The sequence below is a fragment of the Myotis nattereri genome, assembly GCF_964212035.1.
Source record: "Myotis nattereri genome assembly, chromosome: 7".
NCBI lineage: Eukaryota > Metazoa > Chordata > Mammalia > Chiroptera > Vespertilionidae > Myotis > Myotis nattereri.
In genome coordinates this window covers 50,356,654-50,379,111 of record NC_138082.1, presented here as the reverse complement: position 1 = coordinate 50,379,111, position 22,458 = coordinate 50,356,654, and the positions used below count along the sequence as shown (strand labels likewise).

Below are 22,458 nucleotides of genomic sequence, written 5' to 3'. Positions count from 1 at the left end.
ATGTACAGGAACAATCCAGGCCTTTCCTAGGCACTACTGACAAACCTCTGGGCCCCTCCTGGGCTCACGCCTACTCAGCATCACATATGGTGAAAAGTAGAGTCAGTACTCAAGTGTCCCTCGGCAATATTTCTGCCTCCATCTTTTTAGTGTCCCGAAAATCACACTTCCCAACAGAATCAATACTGTTGGGAATAATCAATTAAATGAAAACTTGATTCTAGGAAGAAAATATTTTGTACTAATTTATTTAAAGGCTTATTGACTACAGCTCTCCTATGAAACTTCTCTGTTCCAGCTTAAAACTCCTGCTGGGGCATAGAGAAAGGGGATCCACAGAAGAGTTGAATCCTGAACCAATTCCATGTGTTTGCCCATGCATTTCTCCTGTCTGACAAATATGCTTTATCCTGAAATCCTGCCTGTCTTTCAAAGATCCAGATTAAGTTCCTATCTTTCACGAAGCTTTCCCAGGCTACTCCTATGGATTAATAGTACATACTATTTTCCATTAATTCGGGAGTAATTTGTTTTATTTATCATTTTATTTAATAGCAACATTAGAATTTAATCTTGGTGTTTTAAAAACTCTTTATCGTTGAAAGTATTACCTATGTCCCCTTTCTCCCCCCATTAATCCCTTACCCTTAATATTGGTGGTTTTTACATTTTCTTTTTTCAACTAGATCATATAAGATGTTATGGATCACAACTTATATGTATAATATTAAATAAATAAATATATAAAGACAGTTCACACAATTTGAATTGCTGGTTTTGCATAAAGTTTTTCTATAATATTGTCCAAACTATTACTTAATAAAAATTTACTGAATATCTTCCAAGGATTAGCCCTCTTGGGGACATAAAGGTCTTTAAGAAGCTTAAGATATAGCAGAAGAAATACACTGTATAAAGCTATATATTTGAACATAACTGGTTATAAAGTTGGCTGTTACAGAGCAATTTATGTACATACCTGTTTGGGGCTATTCTTTTTGTTTGTTTGCTTAACAACTGCTAATATATGTTCACCTTTATGTTAACTCAAACAACTCCTATGTACAAATGAAAATTCTTCCAAAGGATATAAGAATATGAAAGAAATGTAAGATACGTATGTCTTCTGCTTGATGAACTTACAATCTTTTTTTTTTTTAAATATATTTTATTGATTTTTTTACAGAGAGGAAGGGAGAGAGATAGAGAGCTAGAAACATCGATGAGAGAGAATCATCGATCAGCTGCCTCCTGCACATCCCCTACTGGGGATATGCCCGCAACCCAGGTACATGCCCTTGACCGGAATCGAACCTGGGACCGCTCAGTCCGCAGGCCGACGCTCTATCCACTGAGCCAAACCGGTTTCGGCTGAACTTACAATCTTGTCGGGATGATAAAACATACATGATATAAAAAGTACCTATAGATAATATGTAATACAGTATGATCAGACTAAATGCTATGGCAATTGAGAAAAAACAAAATAAATTGAGTAGGAAAAATTGTCCTACTATACCTGGATTAGGACTCATTTTATGGGCGTATATCAGTGCAAGCAGAGAACAAAGTGATACATCTGGTTTATTTTTAAGAGTCTCAAATTCTCGAAGAGCTTCTTGAGTTTTACCTGAAAGTCAAAATTATGATGTGAAAAATTATTCTTAGTGCAAAACAAGAATTCAATGCAGCACGGTTAATAATTTGCACATACCTTCCATTAATGTACCATAGGCATGATAAAATCTGAAGACGGGGTCATTACCATACTTCTTAATTCCTTCACTGGCAACAAGCAACACATGATGGAAATACCTCTCTTGACAATAGTAATTAATCAAAGTCTAAAAGGAAATAAGAAGTAAATGTTACAAGGAGATTCTGGTGTCCTGAGATATCGAAGCAGATAATAATCTAAAATCTTGAATAATCTAAAACTTGTTAAAGCATAGCACTTAATACGAAGAAATACAGAACACAATGAACACAAAATTATTTAAATATCTTGGTGTTTTCTAGTAATTTCGATCCTTTCTTCTAAATTGTTAAGCGAATGTTCTCTGGAACTTTTACTTTGCCTCCCTCCTGCTCTCTAGTCTCCGTCTTGGCTATATTTCTTGAAAGTCTGATCCATACTCCATCTCCAAGCCCCCCACAGCACATCTCAATAAAATGCAGTTTTCCCCCAGTGCCCCCTCCTAGAGGGGAAATGATCTCTTAGTTTCCCAACACTAAGGATACTTTTAATATCATTTTACTTGACTTCTGTCCAGCAGTTAGTATCACTAAGAATCTAACTCTCTGGAAAGGCAGTGGCATGGTATTGTAAAAGGGACTTGGGTGCCCTGGCTGCCCCGGCCTGTGTGCTCAGCATTTGAGCATGCACCCAGGAACCAATAGGCCTCTGGTCCCATTCCTGGTCAGGACACGTGCCCGAGCTGCGAGCTCCATCCCCAGTAGAGGGCGTGCAGGAGGCAGACAACGGAGGATGCTTCACTCTCATCAATGTTTTTCTCTCTGTATCCCTCTCCCTTCTCTCTCTCTAAAAATAAATAAAGGGGTGGGGGGTGGGGGGAGGACATGGCTTAAAGACAAAAAGACCTGGTTTCAAATTTCTGGTCCATCTTATAGCTCCTGAGTTTGCTCACTTGTAAAATGCTGTTAGTTGTTTACAGGTCATTGTGAAGATTAATTAAGATATCATACTGTAAAAATCCTATTTGGAAAAAAAAGTTCCTCCTACCCCTATATGCTGATGAAATAAAACACCATGTGCCCAGCTAAGACCTCTCATGTAAGTTCCAGATTCATCCTTCCATTTGCCCCACTGCCCAAGCCAGATGTGGAGTCATGGAATCCTCCCTTCCCTTTTGCCCAGTCCCCTACGTAAGCAGTCATTAGGTTCTTCTGTTTCTGTAGCCTATTCCCCACCCTCCATACCCATTACCACTACCTTGGTTCAGGTTAGGTTGTTCAGTCCAACAATTACTGACCACCCATCTGCTAGTTAGTGCCAGGCACTGGGCGAGGTACTGTGAATGTGAAGATGAGTAAAACATGGCAGCTCCTGCCCAGAAATGCTTACATTTTTAAAATAAGACTAGAATCTAAGAAAACTGAAATACGATGTACTAAATACAAGAAAAGTTGCTTTGAGGATATAGGAGAAGGAGGATTGGGTGTGGGTAGCAGGGAAAAGTAAAATTAAGAGAAAGATTCTTGGAGAGGACTTCAGAGCTGATTCTTGATTTGCAAACTCCCACTCCCCCTCCACACATAAACACACTCTTCCGATGCCCCTCTCATGATTTGTGAGGAAGGTACAGGAGCTAGCGAGGCAGAGGCACTGCAGCTATCCAGTAATGAAACAGAGGGATGGGTGGGATGCAGAGGACTAATGGTCATTCCATAATTTAGAGAAAGGATTGGCAAACTATGGCTCATGGCCCTATCTAGCCTATGCTTGTTTTCTATGGCCAGCAAGGTAAGAATGGTTTGTACGTTTTCAAATTGTTAAGAAAAGATAAGAAAAATACCTCATAGCATATATGAAATTCAAATTTCTGGATTCGTAAATAAGAATTTATTGGAACAAAGCCATGGTTTGCCATTCCCTGTTCTAGAACCTTAAGTAAGACAGGGATTACTGGATGACTAAATTGGAGAGGCAGGTAGGGTCAAGAAGTGTCTTATATTAAGTTGATCCTCTAGTTCAGCGAGCCACATGCGGCTCTGTGGCCCCTTGAGTGTGGCTCTTCCACAAAATACCAACTTCTGCGCATGGGCCACGAAGTTTCAATTGCACTGTACATGCGCGCCCGCATGTGGTATTTTGTGGAAGAGCCACACTCAAGGGGCCACAGAGCCGCATGTGGCTCGCGAGCCGCAGTTTGCCGACCACTGCTCTAGTCTAAGTGATGAGGAACACATAACAGTTTTTAGCATGAAAAGTGTTCTTATTAAACAATTCCTTTTGGGTGGTAGTACAAAGGATACATTTCAAGTGATGACAAAAATTTAAGGGGTGGGGAGTAGGCTTCACAGGAAGATACAATAATGTCAAAATTTCGGCAAAATATCGACACTACAGCATCCCCTACCACTGCCCAACTGTCCTGCATCCACCTACCACCATCCAATGCGGCACCCATTTTATTTACCTGTTTACGGTCTAACGTCTCTTGGTCAAATGTAAAATCCGAGATTGAGAGGGTTTTATCTAACTTTATTATTGCAGGGCTTATAGCGAATAGTGCCAGACACAAGAGGCATTCAATATATCTAGTGCATTAATTTAATTAAGGTTTTCTCCAGCACTAGCCATACAATGTGTGGAGGCAGGGACTGCTCCATTCTGCTCATCACCATCTCCAGCACCTAGTGGACACACTGTGTGCGCCCTTCATCACCATCCGCTGGACGAAGGATTTGGTGCACAAAGGTACAGAGAGCACCGTCATCCTAAAAGCAACTTCTTTTCAAGTCTCATGTCTTTGTTTTCACATAATTTATTTTTTTAAGCAAATTGAATACTGTCTTTTTTCTTCTTTTTTTTTTTTTTTTAAATATTTTGTTGATTTTTTACAGAGAGGAAGGGAGAGGGATAGAGAGTTAGAAACATCGATCAGCTGCCTCCTGCACACCTCCTACTGAGGATGTGCCCACAACCAAGGTACATGCCCTTGACCGGAATCGAACCTGGGACCCTTCAGTCCACAGGCCGACGCTCTATCCACTGAGCCAAACTGGTTAGGGCTTCACATAATTTCTTAAGTGGATTGTCAGTCAACGTCTGCTGAGCCGATGAATCGGTGATAGACAGAGAAGACCATCCCCCTAGAATAGAGCCTCCTCCATTTTCCAAGCTCTGCCTCTAACTGTGTCCATCTCATCTTCCCGCGCTCCTTTCGGGGAGCGGACACTAGTTGGCTGGAAGTTACTAAAATCTCACCGGGAGGCGCCGGAGGTGTCATGTGGGGGCCAAGGCTTCCGAGCAAACAGGGCACCAAAGTAAACGCGCACCCAGCAGACAGGGCGGGCCAGGCAATGCGGGGAGCGGCGCGCGGGGGAGGCCGCCGGGACCTCGAGCTCCCAAAGCAGCGCTTGGGAGGTGGACCGGGCGACCGAGCGCCGGGCCGCCCGCCAGGCTGGGCGCGGGCACCGCAGGTACCAACGCCCAGCGCAGACGGCCGCGGTCTCCCCACGCCCCGGCTCCCAATCCTCCCCAGATGCACCCCACGTCCAGGCTCCGCCCGCTCACCTTCAGCCCCTGCGCGTCCATGGCGCTCCCGAGGCCGGGCCGCGGGCCTCCGGGGAGAGCAGGGGTCCGCGCGCCGCAGCGAGGCCCAGACCCGGCTCGCGCTCCGGGGCCCGGGGGCGGGGCTAGCGGGCGGGGCTAGAGGGCGGGGCGAGGCGGGGTCACGCCGCCATTGGCTGCCGCGGGGAGGGCGGTCCGCGCTGCAGGGATTGCAGGGAGGAGGCGGGACCGGGGCCGCCACCCGCGGGGACGATGCGCGTGGAGGCGGGGGCGCCGCGGTTGCGGGGGGAAGACCAAGGAGGCCCCACCGGAGGCGGCCCGAGGGGACAGTGGGTGGCGGGCCCGCGGGCCTGAAATTAAGGGAGAAAGAAAGTAGGGAGGACGCCCAACCAACTGACCTCTAAAAATCAACAACAAATGTTTTAAAAAAAGAAAGAAAAGAAAATAGGGGAGGAAGAAGGAAAACGGGCAAGTCGGTGTCTCATCTGTGGTCATAGGGAAGGACACCATTTTCGGCAAGTTCGTGCCGAGGCCGGTTCCAGCGATGCGGCTACCGAAAGGCCCCAGCAGCCTCGGGGGGGAAACCCTGTAAGTGTCACGGTGGCTGTACGATGGCCACAAGGTGGCGCGGAAAAATCACGAACTTGTAACAAAGGGGATGCGCCTCTTGGGCTCATCTTCACAGGCATTGCTGCAATCCCATGATTGTTGTAAGAATGAATATGGAATTTTTTTTTTTTTATGGCCCTGATAATGAGAGGAAGAATTTGTTTCGTTTTTTTAAAATGATACAATTGATTTCAAGTTGACAATAAAATTAATCTTTAGGCAGACTTTTATGTCTGTTCCCATCAGGCAACTCTGTTAACTGCTCATAGATTTTTTTCACTTTTTCAGAACATTAAATTAAAATATAATGGACTAAGAGATGTTCTATTTTTCCTTAGAGATGTTTTCTAAATAGCAGTTAAGATTTGAGGTGTCGGTGATCTTTGTAGTCATTTACATGAATTCCAAATTTTGATTCTAGTGTTGTCTAATTTAGCCGGTGTGATTTATAGTTGCGTGAGTCTGGTTTTAAATTTGTTGTGGAGTCCATGAACTTTGGTGCCAGTAGATTGGGTAAGGACAACCTGAGGGAAGGGGGTGGCTACCCTCCCAGGCTTCAAGGCTAGGCACGATCTCTCATTGGCCTCCTTTGAAAGAGTATTCCACCCAAGGAAGCACATATTATTTTCATACGGATAGTTATTTCTGTTTCCAACATTTATAGGCACGCTAAATGTCTGTGGTAATAGCTGCTGGACTGATACTGAGAGCAGTGGATTAATCTGCACTTGGTATGCAGAAGAGAATACTGCAAACCAACGTGGTTATCAAAGAATGTAATCTTTAACTGGATGCCTTTGCTTCCAAGTGAAAAGTTCATCTGGAAGAAAATGTCTCAGGAGCATGGTTAAAGGCACAAAATGATCAAGCTACTCACTGAGATATTTATCTATTTATTTATTTTTGTTAATCCTCACCCAAGGATGTTTTCTCCATTGATCTTCATACAGGCATGCACCCCTGACTGGGAATTGAACCCAAGACCCTTTGGTGCTCAGACCACACTCCAACCACTGAGCAACACCAGCCAAAGTATGTTTGTATGTATGTATTTATGGGGATTCTGATTTAATTTCAGGTAATACTTAGAACTGTATTTTTAGATATTGCCCTGGGAGGTTTTTCAAATTAGAGGAGTTTTTTTTTTTTTAATTGTTCTAAGATTATTGAAAGAGGTTATATCAGGGGTGGGCAACCCCTGGCACGCGTGCCAAACATGGCACGCCAGTAACTTTTGCTGGCACGTGAAACCCTCTCTTATAATCTTCCATTTACAATTTTTTTCTTAATATTGACTTTTTTATTTTTCAGGTAAATTCAGTGTAGGTGCATCTTAGATAAATAAATAATTTTACATAGCAAGTTATCTTAAAGACCATAGACATGGATTGACGAGAGAGGGGAAGAGCAATTTCTATGCCTCTGCCTTAACTCTCCCTGCCTCCCTAGATCCGACCAGTGTTTTGGTTTCATCCACATATGCTTGTGAATCTTTGTTCTCAGTGATGAATTTTGTTAAATCTCGTAATAGGAGTAGCCTGACAGATGAAAGTAGTAGCTCGTGCATATCTCTGAAGGTCATGGAATATAAACCTGATGTAAAATCTCTGTCATCAGTGATGCAGCAGCAAAAGTCCCACTGATAATATCAAACGGAGTCATAAAGTTTTTTGTCGGACTATCAGTGTACATGTATACATTAAAAATAAATGTATTTTTCATCATCATATACTGTGTTTTTGTCGCTCAAATGAATTTTATTATTTCTTCAAGGTTCTTCACATACATACAGCTTAAGAGATATCAAGTAGGCGTAACATGTTCTCAAAAAATTAGGGTTGGCACGCAGAAGAATTTTGAGTCAGAGATTTTGCTGGTTTTGGCACGCACTCACAAAAAGGTTGCGCACCCCTGGATTATATAAATAGGTCCAGAGACTTGGGGCCCACTATACTGAGGTCGTGGTTTGATTGATTTGGATGTTTAAAGGAAGGCCAAGAGAATGCCATGGAAATAGCTAGGTTTTGGTTGGGAAAGCAGAATATCATAAAGTCCTAAGACATACCTGGCTAGTTCCATACTATATTTAATGCTATTAACTGTCAAATGAGTTTTATTTCCGCGAACGTTATATATGACAAATAGAACGACCTCTGCTTATTTGAATGAAGTCCTTCCTCACTCTCCTTTTCTCTGAAATATTTCTAGGTACTCTGACCATTCTCCATAAATCCTATTATTTAGCTTTTTACATATTTGTAAGTTCACAATCTTCTGGTTACTATATTTTGCCTGAGCATTGCACCTGTTTCAGGTTATCAGTCAGTATAACTTGATATTTTCCCTAAGGTAAGGCAAAAAGGCTGCACTTACCACTGCGGTTGAACAAAGGTACAATCTGCTTGCCTTTAGAAATTTGTGTTTTCAATGACTTCCAGAGATACTGCAGAACAAGACATTTTTTCACCATCCTCGATGAAAAATGAACATTAATAATGCATATAAGAGCCAGGCCAAGCGATGCTGAAAAGAAAACAAGGCCCAGAAGCTCTAATTCCTTTTAGCAAAATAAATTTAAAATGATAAGTTCAACAGTTCCACCATAACAAAGAATGAGGTAAGTACTGTATAACCCTTAAGTTCTAAAAAGTCAAGTATCAATGTATGGACTCTTATACCTTGGAAATATTTATGTATATATCTATGTATACCTATATCCACACTTACACTATGTTTATTTCTTATATAATAGAGAGGAAGTGTATGTGCTCTTATGGATGTCATATATGTTTTAATGTTTATTATATGTATACCCATTATTACTACAGTATACCAAAACTGAGTTTCATTGGTAACTTTTGTGATGTTACTACTTTATATATTTTACCTATAATGACAGGTCTCTAATCCTATCTAATAAAAGAGAAACATGGTAATTGGCGTACGACCGCTACCCTTCCCATTGGCTAATCAGCGAGATATGCAAATTAACTCCCAGCCAAGATGGCAGAAGGCAGCCAGGCAGCTTGAAACTAACATGAGGCTTGCTTGCTTCAGTGACAAAGGACTACAACATTCCCCGCCTGCCTTGCCGGCCTCTGAACCTGCAGTTTGAAACATTGTTACAAATATAGAAGCTAAACAAAACCCCAGAAACCAGCTTTCAGCGAGCTGGGATCTCAGAGCTGGAGTTGATACAGAGTTTCAATTATAGAACCGAAACAAACCAGATACCTGCTTTCAGGAGCGGAGGCCTCAGAGCTGGAGCCTCAGAGCTAAAGCTGGCCCAGAATAAAAAAGAAAAAGAAAAAAAGAAGCAGTTGGGAGCTTCAGTCCCAGCCTGAAAACAGCCCTCAGCCCCTCACCCAGACTGGCCAGGCACCCCAGTGCGGATCCCCACCCTGAAGGGTGTGTGACCAGCTACAAACAGCCATCATCCCCTCATCCAGGCTGGCCAGGCACCCCAGTGGGAACCCCACCCTGATCCAGGGCACGCTTCAGGGCAAACCAGCCAGCCCCCACCCATGCACCAGGCCTCTATTCTATATAGTAAAAGAGTAATATGCCTCCTAGCACTGGGATCAGTGGAGCTGAGAGGCCTCCCGGCACCGGGATCAGCATGACAGGGAGCAGCGCCCCAACCCCCTGATCGCCCTGTGGCTCTGTGTGTGACAGGGGGCGGGGCCACAACCTCCCTATCCGCCCTGCTCTGTGTGTGACAGGGTGCAGCGCCCCAGCCCTCCCGCCCCCCCACAGGCCCTGCTCTGTGTGTGATGGGGTAGAGCCATAACCTCCCCATCGGCCCTGCCCTGAGTGTGACAGTGGCGGCGCCCCAACCCCCTGATCCTTTCTGCCCTGAGTGTGACAGGGGGCGGTGCCCCAACTCCCCTATCGGCCCTGCTCTGTGCATGACAGGGGGGAGCTCCCCAACCCCCTGATTGACCCTGCTCTGTGCATGACAGGGTACGGAGCCCCAACCCCCCTGATGGGCCCTGCTCTGTGCGTGACAGAGGGCGGTGCCCCAACTCCCCAATCGGCCCTGCTCTGAGCCCAATCAGGGGCTGCACCTAGGGAATGGGCCTGCCCTCTGCCACCTGGGAGCAGGCCTAAGCCAGCAGGTTGTTATCTCCCGAGGGGTCCCAGACTGCGAGAGGGCACAGGCCGGGCTGAGGGACCCCCCTTCCCCCGAGTGCACAAATTTTTGTGCACCGGGCCTCTAGTATAGTATACGACAGGAAAAGATCTTAGAAAGGTAAATAAGTTAAGAGAAGAACAATTTAAAGCAGTGCTAAAAATTAACTAATTTGCTCATTTACAAATTATCTACTGAGCACCTCCTGTGCACAAAATACTGTAAAGGATACAAAGTACTTAAGGCCAGTGTCTGATTATCCGACATTATCTGGTGTGTGTGTTCTCATGGCAGAAGTGGAGGAGAAGGGCGATGAGAGGCAGAAGCCCGCATTCCAACCACTGCGCCAAGGCAGTTTACAGGCCATACAAATGGCATATGTGAGGTCCTGGTTAGCCTAGAAGGGTCTGCACTTACGCCTGCTGCTTTAGTGTAATTATTAGCAGTCCTCTCCTTCATTCTCAAAAGTGTCTGGGGTTGGGCATGTACATCAAAACTCCATAGAGTTCATTGGAGATAAAATTCTCTTCCAGCAATAAGAAACAAGGAAGCTGTCACCAAATCCTGAAGGGTGGGTTTGTTTCAGGAGGTAGAAGCAGAGATGAGAGGGTGGTCAAGGCTTATGTCTCATCATTGCTTTCTGTTTCCCCGTAGCTTCTTAAATTATGTCCCTGGTTTCTATTTCCTTTTCCTAAAAGTCAAAATCTGCTCTAACCCGCACCTTCACTTGTATGAACTCATTCCACGCTCTCAAGAATTATTACTTCCATTTCTGATGAAAATTTGGGGCAAAGAGGGATTAAGAAATTGTCCAAGGTTGCTGGTAAGTAGTTTAACTGATATTTGAACCCAGATAATCTGGCTTCAGAGTCTATGCTTTTGACCTCTATTCTAGAAAATTTCTGGTGTTTTTGGGCTGCCCTACTCCTCTGATTCTTCTAACCTAGATCAGAATTTACCCTGTTATAACTATCCCTGTATTCTCCCATAGAGTAAATTTATACTTACTTCTTTTGCTGAGCTACAAGAATAATCCTAATAGTAACAGATGTTGGGAAAGCAGTTTAGTGCTATTGGTGGTTGAGAGGAATAGAATATCGTCAGATCAGTTTTACACATATTTAATTGGCGGTGATAGCTGAGTATTCAAGTATAAATGACCAATCTTTGGAACTGCAGCACAGGCTTGGCAAAAAGGCAAATGCTGCAGTATAAAACAAAGGAGAGGAAAAGTTAATAAACAGTAAAGGCAAAGAACCTAAAATACAAGAGGAGGCCTAGAATAGTTTATTTAGCTTTATTGACAGCAAAGAAAAATACGATTTTTAAACATATATGTATATTTTGTTGATTTCAGAGAGGAGTGGGCGGGGGGAGAGAGAAACATCAATGATGATAGAGAATCATTGATCAGCTGCCTCCAGCATGCCCCACACTGGGGATCAAGCATGCAACCTGGGCATGTGCCCCAACTGGGAATTGAACTGTGACCTCCTGGTCCATAGGTTGATGCTCAATCACTGAGACATACCAGCCAGGCAGAAGATACAATTTAATGAAGGAGGTGGTGATGATCATTAACATCGAATTCTGAAAATCCATGAAATATGATGACAACTGAGTAAAGATAACTGGATTAGGCTAATTGTACACTGGTGGAAGAGGCGGATTTGAGAGCATTAAAGAGAGAAAGAAGGTGCTTTGGAAGAATAAAATTCAGCATCTGTTTGATATTTGAATCTGTCCATCACAAGTTCTTTCACACAGCTTGAAAAAAAGAAGAAAAACCTGTGTATTAATGCTTGCCCATTTCCCATGAAATATATACATATTGTGGCAAGTTTAACATAAGGTAATGAAGTCATTAATAGTTTAGTGAGCAAATTAAATTTTCTATCACAATATATTTTTCATGAAGAATTTACACAAAATATAATTACCTATAAATTTATTTTAAGAAATTTCTGGTCCCCATACCTTCATTAAAAAAAAGGTTGTTACATTCCTGGAAAACAAACAAAAAAAGAAAATGAAATGCTGCAGTTAGGATTGAAGCTCTATGAACATCTTGCCTTTTTAAGTAAGCATTAAACAGGGGAGACGTAATTCATGATAACCAGTAGCAGAGTATGTACAGCTTTGCTTCACATGGGTAACAATCTTTGTTCATATATCCACCTTTTGTATTTTCTAGTCCTTTCCCTCCTCATGTTATTGAAAGGATAATAGCCAGAATTGCATTTTGAAAACTCAAAGTGCTATGTTAATAATATTATTCACAGCCAAATTTTCACATAAATATCATTGGGGCCTATATTTCATTGAATTTTAACTGAGATAGAAGGTGATAAGTATAGAACCCTGATTTTAGAAGGTAATTTTTAAAAGGAATGAGATAATGGAACTGTAGGTCAAAATGCATCAGACTTGAGCAGTTATTTTGCAAGAATAAAATAAAAACGGTTTTGAAAATACAAATCCAGACAAAAAGGATCAATCAAGAGTCAGAGAGATAATAGATACAAGAGAGGAGAATAAACCATGGAACAAAGTATCAGGGTATGTAGAAATGAATGGGGGAAAATGATCTCTGGGAAGAAATGAAGGAAAGGAAAGGGAGGGAGAAGAAGAGAGTGAAAGAAAAGACAGCAAAGAGAGGGGCAAGGAAGGGAAGGGAATGGAAAGGAAGACATTTTTCATTCGAAGAGGAAGGAAGTTGAAGAAGTTCTTGACAATGTCCTCATGTTTCTTGGTGAAGTAAAAGCCAGTTCAAATACGAGTGTTCTGAAGGCATGATAAGGAACTTGAGCAACATTAAATTGACATTGCAGATTATCCACTTGTGATGTTAAGAATTTCTTGGTGATGCAACTTCCCCAGCAATACTTGGCTGCCTGGAATATTTTCCTCTGCCAGTGCCTTTGCTGCCACACTGGTTGAATAAATATTAATTGACAACCTCATAGACTGTTCCCATGTTCCAGGAAGAAATGTATTATCTGGGATTGAAGTAATATTTTTTATTATGAACCTTTTAATAAGTTCATAGTGATTCAGAAACATTTATTTTCTTACATAATAACATGAACTTTCTGTGCACATTGATATGATAGGCAATTACAGGACATATTTTCTGTCTTTAATATAGCTTATACAGTTCTAATGTCTGAACTATCTGGTACACACATACAAATCTCAAACTTAAGAGGATGAGTGTTTGTGTGAACCCAGTGGTTTCTAGATTCCATGTGCTAGTAGAACACAAATAGTTAATTTGGCCAAATAAAATATTAAATAAACAACCCACTACAAATCATTGTAACCATAATTTCTAAAAGAGCTTTATAACGAAAATAATTTTAGTCTTTTTATAAATTTATTTATTATTTATTTATTTTTAAAATTCTTTATTTTTGTTATAGTCCTCTCTTATGGGTATTCTGAGAACAGCACCCTCTTGTGGGCATTTAGAAAACAGCACCCTAGTAAGATATTCTGCAAGGCTGAAAAAAAATTCCTTGTCTCACAGCTCTCTTAAACTGTACTCCTGTCTTTTTCAGTATAATTGATTCCATAATTGGTGATGTTATTTTTGAAGATAGTGTTTGCTAGATTTTTCCACTGTAAACTTCGTTATTTTTATAATTAATACAGAAGAGATACCATTGAGACTATGTAAATTTCCTTTTCCTCATTGAACTCACCCATGAGTTTTAGTATTCATTGATTACTTTTGCCTGAATCAATTGTCATTATGAAGATGGCTAACTGGTGACTTTCTAACTCCATTATTTCTACTATACTTGACAGTTAACATTTAACTGTAAGGGTTAGATTTGTCCTTTTCTCCACTTATATCAGTATATACTGGTGGATTGTTATTTCATTCAATGGGTTATAATCTATTACTATCATTATTTATTTTGATGTCAAATTGCCCATTTCGACCAGTGAGAACCCCCTTCAAGCTGTTTACTATGTCTTACACTAACATCACTTCATTACATGAGCATTAGTTACTTTTTGGTACCAAAATATTATGCAAAATAATACAAAAATGAGTATGTTGATCTTTAGAATTATGTTCACCAGTTCTCTTTGTACTTGTTGAGTACTGGTATGGATGTGGAGTATAAAAAATTGGCAAGAATTTTGTTATAATTCTTATTTATATTGATTGGAAATAGGAAATTCTTTTCAGCCATTGATACATCAGTATTATTTTCATGTTGTTTCAGGGCTACCATGTGAAAAGACAAGGTTGTTGAAGGATGAGAGAAACACTGCACATTACTGTTCCTTTTCTTGTCAAGGTCATATTCTCCCTTCTGGCTTCATAACTGAGATTGTCAAATGCAGCCACTGCCAACCCAGAGCAGCTCAACAAAGGTACTGGGGATAAACACCTAATTCACTCTTCTCCCATCGGTGCTTCCTGATGCTGCTTCCCATTGGCCAAAGCAGTTGTGAGCTGTAGAGTAAGAGATTGATTGATGAGACTGATGCAATGCATACAATTACCCTCATACAGAGCAGCATGGAGAAACTTGGAAAAGTGTGGCTCTGGGGGTACAAACAAAATATTCAGCTCACACATAGCAACTTTCATTTTTTTAAAATACAAATTTAAGGGATTCTTTTTGTGCTTCAAGTCGCCATCCACCATCATTTGGGTTTCCTTACGTTTCCTCCTGGAGACAGACACCAGCTTATACTCTGACATTAGTTCTTTCTCCTAACAGAGACACACCCCACTGTCAGCCCAGGTAGACCCAGTTGTGGGTGTATGTGTGTGTGTTTAGCTCCCCTTCTCCCCCAGTTTGTTGAATAAAAATAGCTTCATTTTGTTATAAATGAAGTACCCGGGCAAACAATAAAATAGAAAATGTAATCTTTATTAGTTTTGCACATTTTTAATGTTGGTTAGCATCATTTAGGGTAACAGTAGCATTTTCCAGCATGCAGTTCACGAATACAGTTTATCTAAGTAGTTTTAAGAAAAAGAGGAGCCTACGGTTTACTTCATCTGTAAGAAACACAAAATGTCCTGATGTAATTGCCTAGATACGTTCACTACTCTATTTTTTGTGTGTGTGTGTGGGGATAATGTGAAACTCACATCATATTTTCCGCACTCTAAAGCAGCATGACTCCAAAGAAATAAAAATATAAACAGAAGTTAGAAAAAAGGACAGAAATGAAAAATAAACACTACCTTCAATCAGCTAGTGTAAATACACCAAAAGTGTAAATAAAATTTCATACCCTTTTCCAATTGCAAAGCATAATTTGGATGTGAATTGTGAACCTATTTTGGCCCTTAAAATTATGAAATAATCTAAAATTAGCAAATGTAATAAAAAGCAGAAATACACAACTACCCAGTCTTATTTTCATTTCTTTTTTAGCAAATTTCTTCCATTAAAAAGTACTATGGACAGAAAGTAAGAAAAGTGATTGTGATCTCAACCTGAAGGTAATTTTCTCTTCATATTTATGTACATAATGCTGAAAAATAAAATAAATGACTTTTTTTTTACAGTATTTATATTTGCTTATAAAATTCTAAACACATTTTTAACAGGTTAAGCAAGATTCTTTTTTTTGTTTATTTTTAAACATGTCTGTACAGTCTGGCTATACACCATATGTTATCCACTTAAAATTTAAAAATAACCAAAAGGCTATTAAAGTGCTGCAAGCTATTGCTTAATGACATAAAGAAATGAAGTTGGCTGAACAATTTCCTTGACTTTACCACTGACATACGGTTTCTCATAAATGAGATTCTGAGCAGTGGGAGAAACCAGATATAGCGGCATGGTAATAAAAACATGCATTTACAGCATCCAAACTATTTATAATGGTACATAATATTTTATATTACCTGTGTAAAGCTTGCACTCTACATTTCTTGTGGTACATATTTGATGCAATAAATACTGTGCTTAGGTCATTATTTGTTTGCTCAAACATGCACCACAGGGTAAAATGACTATTTACATAATAAATAGCATTTCAGTAACATATACAGCGTTGATCTTGCTGAGCAGAAGATGGCTAAACCAAGTGCAGGATTAAGCAGAAATTTATAAAGGGTTCTTTTGGTCAATTCAGTCTTCAGGGGAGAAGCAATGCTCATTATTTAGGTTTTTTTTTTAATACAATAAACAGAAACATAACATTATGATTCCAGACATTTGAATGAAGTTTGCACCTACTAACATTTAGTGGCCTACCACCCCCAAAATGATGTACTTGGTCTAGGGGCTGGATTTGAAAACAAAAACACAAAACAAGATGAGCAAAGCACCTCCAATTACCACCTAATTACCCCACCGGAAACATGGATGGAATTTAAGAACTCATTGCTTTCCTTGTGACCTTTTTTCATGCATGATCTCTAAGTGTAGCATGCCCTCATGCAAACCAAGTCTTTGTTCAGAGAGAAGGGCCCTGTGATTGCCATCACTCCCGGTGGCATACCTGGTAAAGAGGTCCTTTAATCTATTTCCCAACAGAAACCCCGTTTACAAAAATAGTCACATATAATAAACAACATATGGATTAAAAAAAAGATGAATCCACGAACAGATTTTGTAAAAATGTGACAAATGTGGCAGTTGAAATGCAAAAGAGTGGATACAATTACTACACTAAAGTATTTCATGTTGAACAACCCAAATCATAGGTTTGCACCCCTTGGAACTGGTCCTCACATTCTGAGTAGCTGTTTTGTCTCTTGTCTTCAGCAGTGTCAGCTGGTAGTGAGAACAGTAACCTCCTGTCATCTCCCCTTTACACAGAGTTGCAGTTTTCTGACAAGGGGTCACTGTCTTATTGTAGGCACTGACCTTAAGTAGATTTGTGTAAAAACAGTCAGTTTGGCATTGACCTCCTCAAGGAGTCCTATTGACAAAAATACATCACCTTCACAGGCTGTAAACAAATAGTAACCCAATTATTTTTGTCTGTTTCTGTTTATTTCCCTTTGGCTTTTTTATCTTTGCCTTCTTGCTCGTGTTTTTCCACGATTGGCTTTGTTACCCGATCATAGGAGGGTGGACAAGCTGCTGTGGACATGGTCAGGTCAGTTTTTTCTGTAATAGAATTTTCATTTATTCTGTCAATGATCATGTCTTCTTTTGCAAGAAGATTAACCCCACCTTTGATTCTATTTTTGTTATACATAAATGAAGCTTGTTTTACAGTTCGCCTTAAAAGGTAGCGTCTGTAAGCACGCTGAATAATAACAGCGGACACCTCCTCTTGTTTTCGTTTTAAAGTTGTAGTAATTGGCTGGTAGGAGGCCTTTGATGGATTAGAAGCCATGAATCGTTCTTCCATCTGTATACGGAGAGCGTCCATCTCTCCACTCTCCCCCAGAACCCTCTTAGTAAAAGCAAATAGGATGTCAAGACAGTGGATCCGGTCACCACTGACCATCGGCAAATCCATGGCAATGAGCTGGAGTTTGTTTGGCTGTGGCAAATTGAGAGGGGGTTCAAGAGCAGCTGCAAACTGCGATAATTTTTCAAATTCCATGAACTGGGTAGCATCGGGGTCAAACTTCTCCCAAACCTCGTAGAACATCTCAAAGTCATCCTCACTCAGGGGCTCTGCACTTTCTTCAGTAGCAACACTGAAGTTCTCCAGGATGACAGCGATGTACATGTTCACCACAACCAGAAAGGATATGATGATGTAACTGACGAAAAAGAAAATCCCCACAGATGGGTTCCCACAGTCTCCCTTAACTGCGCTTCCAGGATTTACTTTATCAGGGTCACAGTCTGGGGGTCCACTATTAAGAATAGGTGCTAGCAACCCGTCCCAGCCAGCAGAGGTGGTAATCTGGAACAGGCAGATCATGCTGTTGCCAAAGGTTTCAAAGTTGAACATGTCATCAATTCCAACTTCCCTCTTGACATAGGCAAAGTTGGACATGCCAAAGATGGCGTAGATGAACATGACCAGGAAGAGCAGGAGGCCGATGTTAAACAATGCAGGGAGGGACATCATCAGAGCAAAGAGCAGCGTGCGGATCCCTTTCGCCCCTTTGATCAGACGTAAGATTCGTCCAATCCTGGCAAGACGGATCACTCGGAACAGGGTAGGGGACACGAAATATTTTTCTATCAGCTCTGCCAGAAACATGCCTGTGGATAAAAAAATGAGAATGTCAACCAATGAAGAAGTTATCTATTAAAATAACACTTAAGTTTCTGTCAAGGCTCTAAGGTAAAGTTCAGAGTATTGAAATTCAGTTACATAATAATAAATTTAAGCCGAAACCGGTTTGGCTCAGTGGATAGAGTGTCGGCCTGCGGACTGAAAGGTCCCGGGTTTGATTCCGGTCAAGGGCATGTGCCTGGGTTGAAGGCACATCCCCAGTAGGAGATGTGCAGGAGGCAGCTGATCGATGTTTCTCTCTCATCGATGTTTCTAACTCTCTATCTCTCTCCCTTCCTCTCTGTAAAAAATCAATAAAATATATATTTTAAAAAAAATAATAAATTTGACATACACACACACACACACACACATATATATAATTGTACATAATATAGGTTATAAATAAACCAAAATGTTGACATTCAGTATTAACTCAATATTTGCAACAGATGGAATTTTTTTTTTTAATATATTTTATTGATTTTCTACAGAGAGGAAGGGAGAGAGATAGAGAGTTAGAAACATCGATGAGAGAGAAACATCGATCAGCTGCCTCCTGCACACCTCCTACTGGGGATATGCCCGCAACCCAGGTACATGCCCTTGACCGGAATCGAACCTGGGACCTTTCAGTCCGCAAGCCGACGCTCTATCCACTGAGCCAAACCGGTTTCGGCACAGATGGAATATTTTCAGCCCCAAATTCATATGTTAAAGCCCTAACCACCCTCCCTGTGATAGTATTTGGAGAAAAAGCCTTTGGGAAATAATTAGGTTTACATCGGATCCTGAGGGTGGGCCTTCATGGTGGATTAGTTCCATTATAAGAAGAGACACTGGAGAGCTTTCTGTCCCTTTTCAAGCCCCCCCTCCCCACAGCCATGTGAGGACACAGTGAGAAGATGGCTGTCTACAAGCCAAGAAGGGAGCTTTCATCAGAAACCCACCATGCTGGCACCTCGATCTTGGATTTTTAACTTCCAGAACTTTGAGAAAATAAATTTCAGTTGTTCAAGCCACCTGTTCTGTTATGGAAGTCTGAGTTAAAACAACATTCAGTTCAATAAAAATTTTACAGTACTTTTTGACTTTATAAACAATTTATTAGCTTACTTAAAATTTCCAGACTGAATCTATAAAAAAATAAGTTAAAATTCTCAATTCTGGCTGAATAACATTGGCCAATAGTATAAGAACAAAGTTACATGAATATACTTTTTTTTCTCCTAAAATGGCAAATCACATATCCTCTTTTCAGTCCTTAACCATCTAAAAGCATCTGCAGTTTTTGATGCTATCTTCATCTCTCCATGAACTTAATACTTTTCTGAGTCTCCTCTATAATATTTTTATATATTTATTTGAACTTAATACTTTTCTGAGTCTCCTCTATAATATTTTTATATATTTATTTGAACTTAATACTTTTCTGAGTCTCCTCTATAATATCTACACTAATAAAAGACAAAGATGTGAATTGACCATACCTTCGCTACGCCCACCAGCCAATCAGAAGAGTATGCAAATTAACCCAACCAAGATGGCTGTTAAATTTGCATACTGCAGGCAGGGTGGGACAGTGCCATCCACTGCCACCTGGACTCCATTCAGCCCTCCCATGTGCGACCCGGGCTGGCCGGGTGGGACAGCAGCAGAGATGGGAGGAAGCCAGGCGGGCTTTATTCCCTTCTCCACTGCTTCCCTCCGGCCTCAGGAAGACCTATTCTTGCAGGAATCTTCCTGCAGCAAGCCTCTAGTTCTTATACATTTATTTATAAATGCTCTGTTGTATGTATAAAGAAGTCTAAGGCTGATGATCTTTTTGGTCTCCTGTAGCTGATACTGGTCTCTCAGCCCTCTTCTTTTAAGCTTCTTTCTCCTTTTACCATTTAAATAATGAAATAATAATTGTACTGAAGAGGAGCTCAAGAAACCAAGTGTCTTGGAGTTACACTGTCTCATTCTGTACAGGGTAAGTAAGCCTACATAATTGTGTATGTGTGTGTATGTGTGTGTGTGTGTGTGAGAGAGAGAGAGAGAGAGAGAGAGAGAGAGAGAGAGAGAGAGAGAGAATAAGAGAGATGCATACAACTTTAGTACCCTATCCACATAGGATTACATGAGGGATTAGTGTAGGAATCAAAGGCTACATACAATGTATGAATTGGGTATCAATCAACTTCTTCAGAGAGGGGAATGACATAAAAATCTTCCCAATAGAGGTGCCCCATATTGGAGGTTAAATATTGACCTAATCATATTATCTGGTTTAGGAAAGAGTGCATGCTTCATTCCTATGGACAGATTTCTTCGTTTCACTGGAGCTGGAGTTGTATCTTTAACAAGATGAGATATTGCTCATGTGACCTGTTAAGGGTTTGAACAAACATCAAACAATGTCCTGTGCCACCTGCACTTTCCTTTGTGCATCATTACTATAAACCCTTTCAGGGTAATCTAGAAAATCTATACCTGATATCCTTAAAGAACTTCTGATATGATTTTGGTAACATTTTTTGTTTTTATTTTTATTATTTTCTCACTCTAGGCTTTATCTTCTCTTGTCATCTACTTTCAGTCCTATCTACTTGCTGATGGCTCTATGTCCATATCTCTGATGCAATGTATTTCCTAAATACCAGACTAAATTTCTAGTCCTCTTCTCAATAGAGCCATCTAGATAATGTATAGGCTATTCAATCTTAACATCTCAAAACATTTTGATCTCAGTTAATAGTACATTTCTAATTCAAATAAATGAAAGTTTATTATATTGACAAATAATACACCTAGTATCTAGAATGGACAGAATAGGATACAATACTGTATGTACAGCAGGAGCCTCATTTTGTAAGAAAAGCAAACACACCTGGATGAGATACATAAACATTTTCTTAGTGGTTATCTCTGAGTAGTGGGGTGACCTCTAATTTAAACTTGATTGTTCCCACTTTTACTTTTATTGAGCTGAACTTAAGAGACTTTACTTCTTACCTACAATGGAGAGAATAACAACCACAAAATCAAAAATATTCCAGCCTATGGTAAAATAATAATGGCGGAGGGAGATGAGCTTCAGAACACACTCTCCGGTGAACAGCACGATGAACACCAGGTTGATGCGTGCCAACACGCTAGTTACATATTCACTTTGGTCATCTGTTTCTACCATCATTGTGACCATGTTGAGACAGATGAGGATCATGATGCTTATGTCAAAAACTTGTCTGGTTACAAAGTCAAAGACCATTCCTTGATATTTGTTCTATAGAGAAACAGAAATGCTTTTAGCAACAGAATAGTTTTCCTGTACATATTAACATCTATAGAAACATTTTCTCCATTGACTCCCTAGTATTGTACAGAGTAACCACTGGCCCTGAATTTTGTAAAAGGTGGTTTATAATGTATTACTTTTTAAAAATATATTTTTATTGATTTCAGAGAGAAAGGGAGAGGAAGAGATAGAAACATCAATGATGAGAGAGAATCATTGATTGGCTGCCTTCTGCACACCCCACACTGGGTATCGAGCCCGCAACCCAGGCCTGTGCTCTGACCAGGAATCGAACCATGACTTCCTAATTTATAATTCAATGCTCAACCACTGATCCATGCCGACTCAGCAATACATTAATTTTTTTAATTCAGTTATCTAAATTGCTGTTTACCAATGTGTATTCCACAGAATAACAATCTCTTGTCAAGAGGAGATTTCTGATAAGAAACATCGCATAGTAATACAAGTGCATATTAACGAATTAAGTTTATAAGAAGGTAAGAAATCTGCTTTATTTTGTTTTACCACAATGTCCCATTATCAGTTGAACCATGCATCCATTTCAAAATGCAGTATCTAATAACATTCCATTTGTCTTATTTTCTTAAAGAACTGTTCAAGGGAACTTGGGATTTCTAGGACATTTTGCATTTAAAGTTCATTTATGGCAGTATTGATGTTCTTCCACCACATAGTCTTTGCTGACATTGTCAGACACACAATTCTGATTGAGTCTATATGGGGATAATCAGACCAGAAAAGCACTCCCTTATTCTTTGATGTCAAAAATTCACATCCTCAAAAAAGGAGACATATGTACCACTCTTTGTAATATTTTAAGCAATAAAACAAAAATTAAAAAAAATTCACATCCTCAGCCTGGCTGGTGCTCAGTTGGGCATCCTACTATGCACCAAAAGGTTGCTGGTTCTATTTCTTGTCAAGGCACTTGGCTGGGTTGTGGGCTCCATTCTTGGTAGGGGGTGTAGAGGAGGCAGCTAATCA

The 22,458-nt window shown here is 40.5% G+C and overlaps 2 protein-coding genes across 2 annotated transcripts in view; both read right to left on the bottom strand.

Moving 5' to 3' along the window:
- Positions 1 to 5,366, bottom strand: part of TTC21B (tetratricopeptide repeat domain 21B) — a 66,239-nt gene extending 60,873 nt beyond the window's left edge. The window contains exons 1-3 of the mRNA XM_081096287.1: positions 5,261 to 5,366; positions 1,715 to 1,844; positions 1,520 to 1,630 (exon numbers count right to left, since the gene is read on the bottom strand). Coding sequence (XP_080952413.1) covers positions 1,520 to 1,630; positions 1,715 to 1,844; positions 5,261 to 5,281 — 262 coding nt within the window. The 5' untranslated portion in view covers positions 5,282 to 5,366. The remainder of the gene's footprint in view (positions 1 to 1,519; positions 1,631 to 1,714; positions 1,845 to 5,260) is intronic.
- Positions 5,367 to 14,880: 9,514 nt separating this feature from the next.
- Positions 14,881 to 22,458, bottom strand: part of LOC308522009 (sodium channel protein type 1 subunit alpha) — a 130,384-nt gene continuing 122,806 nt past the window's right edge. Inside the window, exons 27-28 of the mRNA XM_081095207.1 lie at positions 21,168 to 21,438; positions 14,881 to 18,157 (exon numbers count right to left, since the gene is read on the bottom strand). Coding sequence (XP_080951333.1) covers positions 16,980 to 18,157; positions 21,168 to 21,438 — 1,449 coding nt within the window. The 3' untranslated portion in view covers positions 14,881 to 16,979. The remainder of the gene's footprint in view (positions 18,158 to 21,167; positions 21,439 to 22,458) is intronic.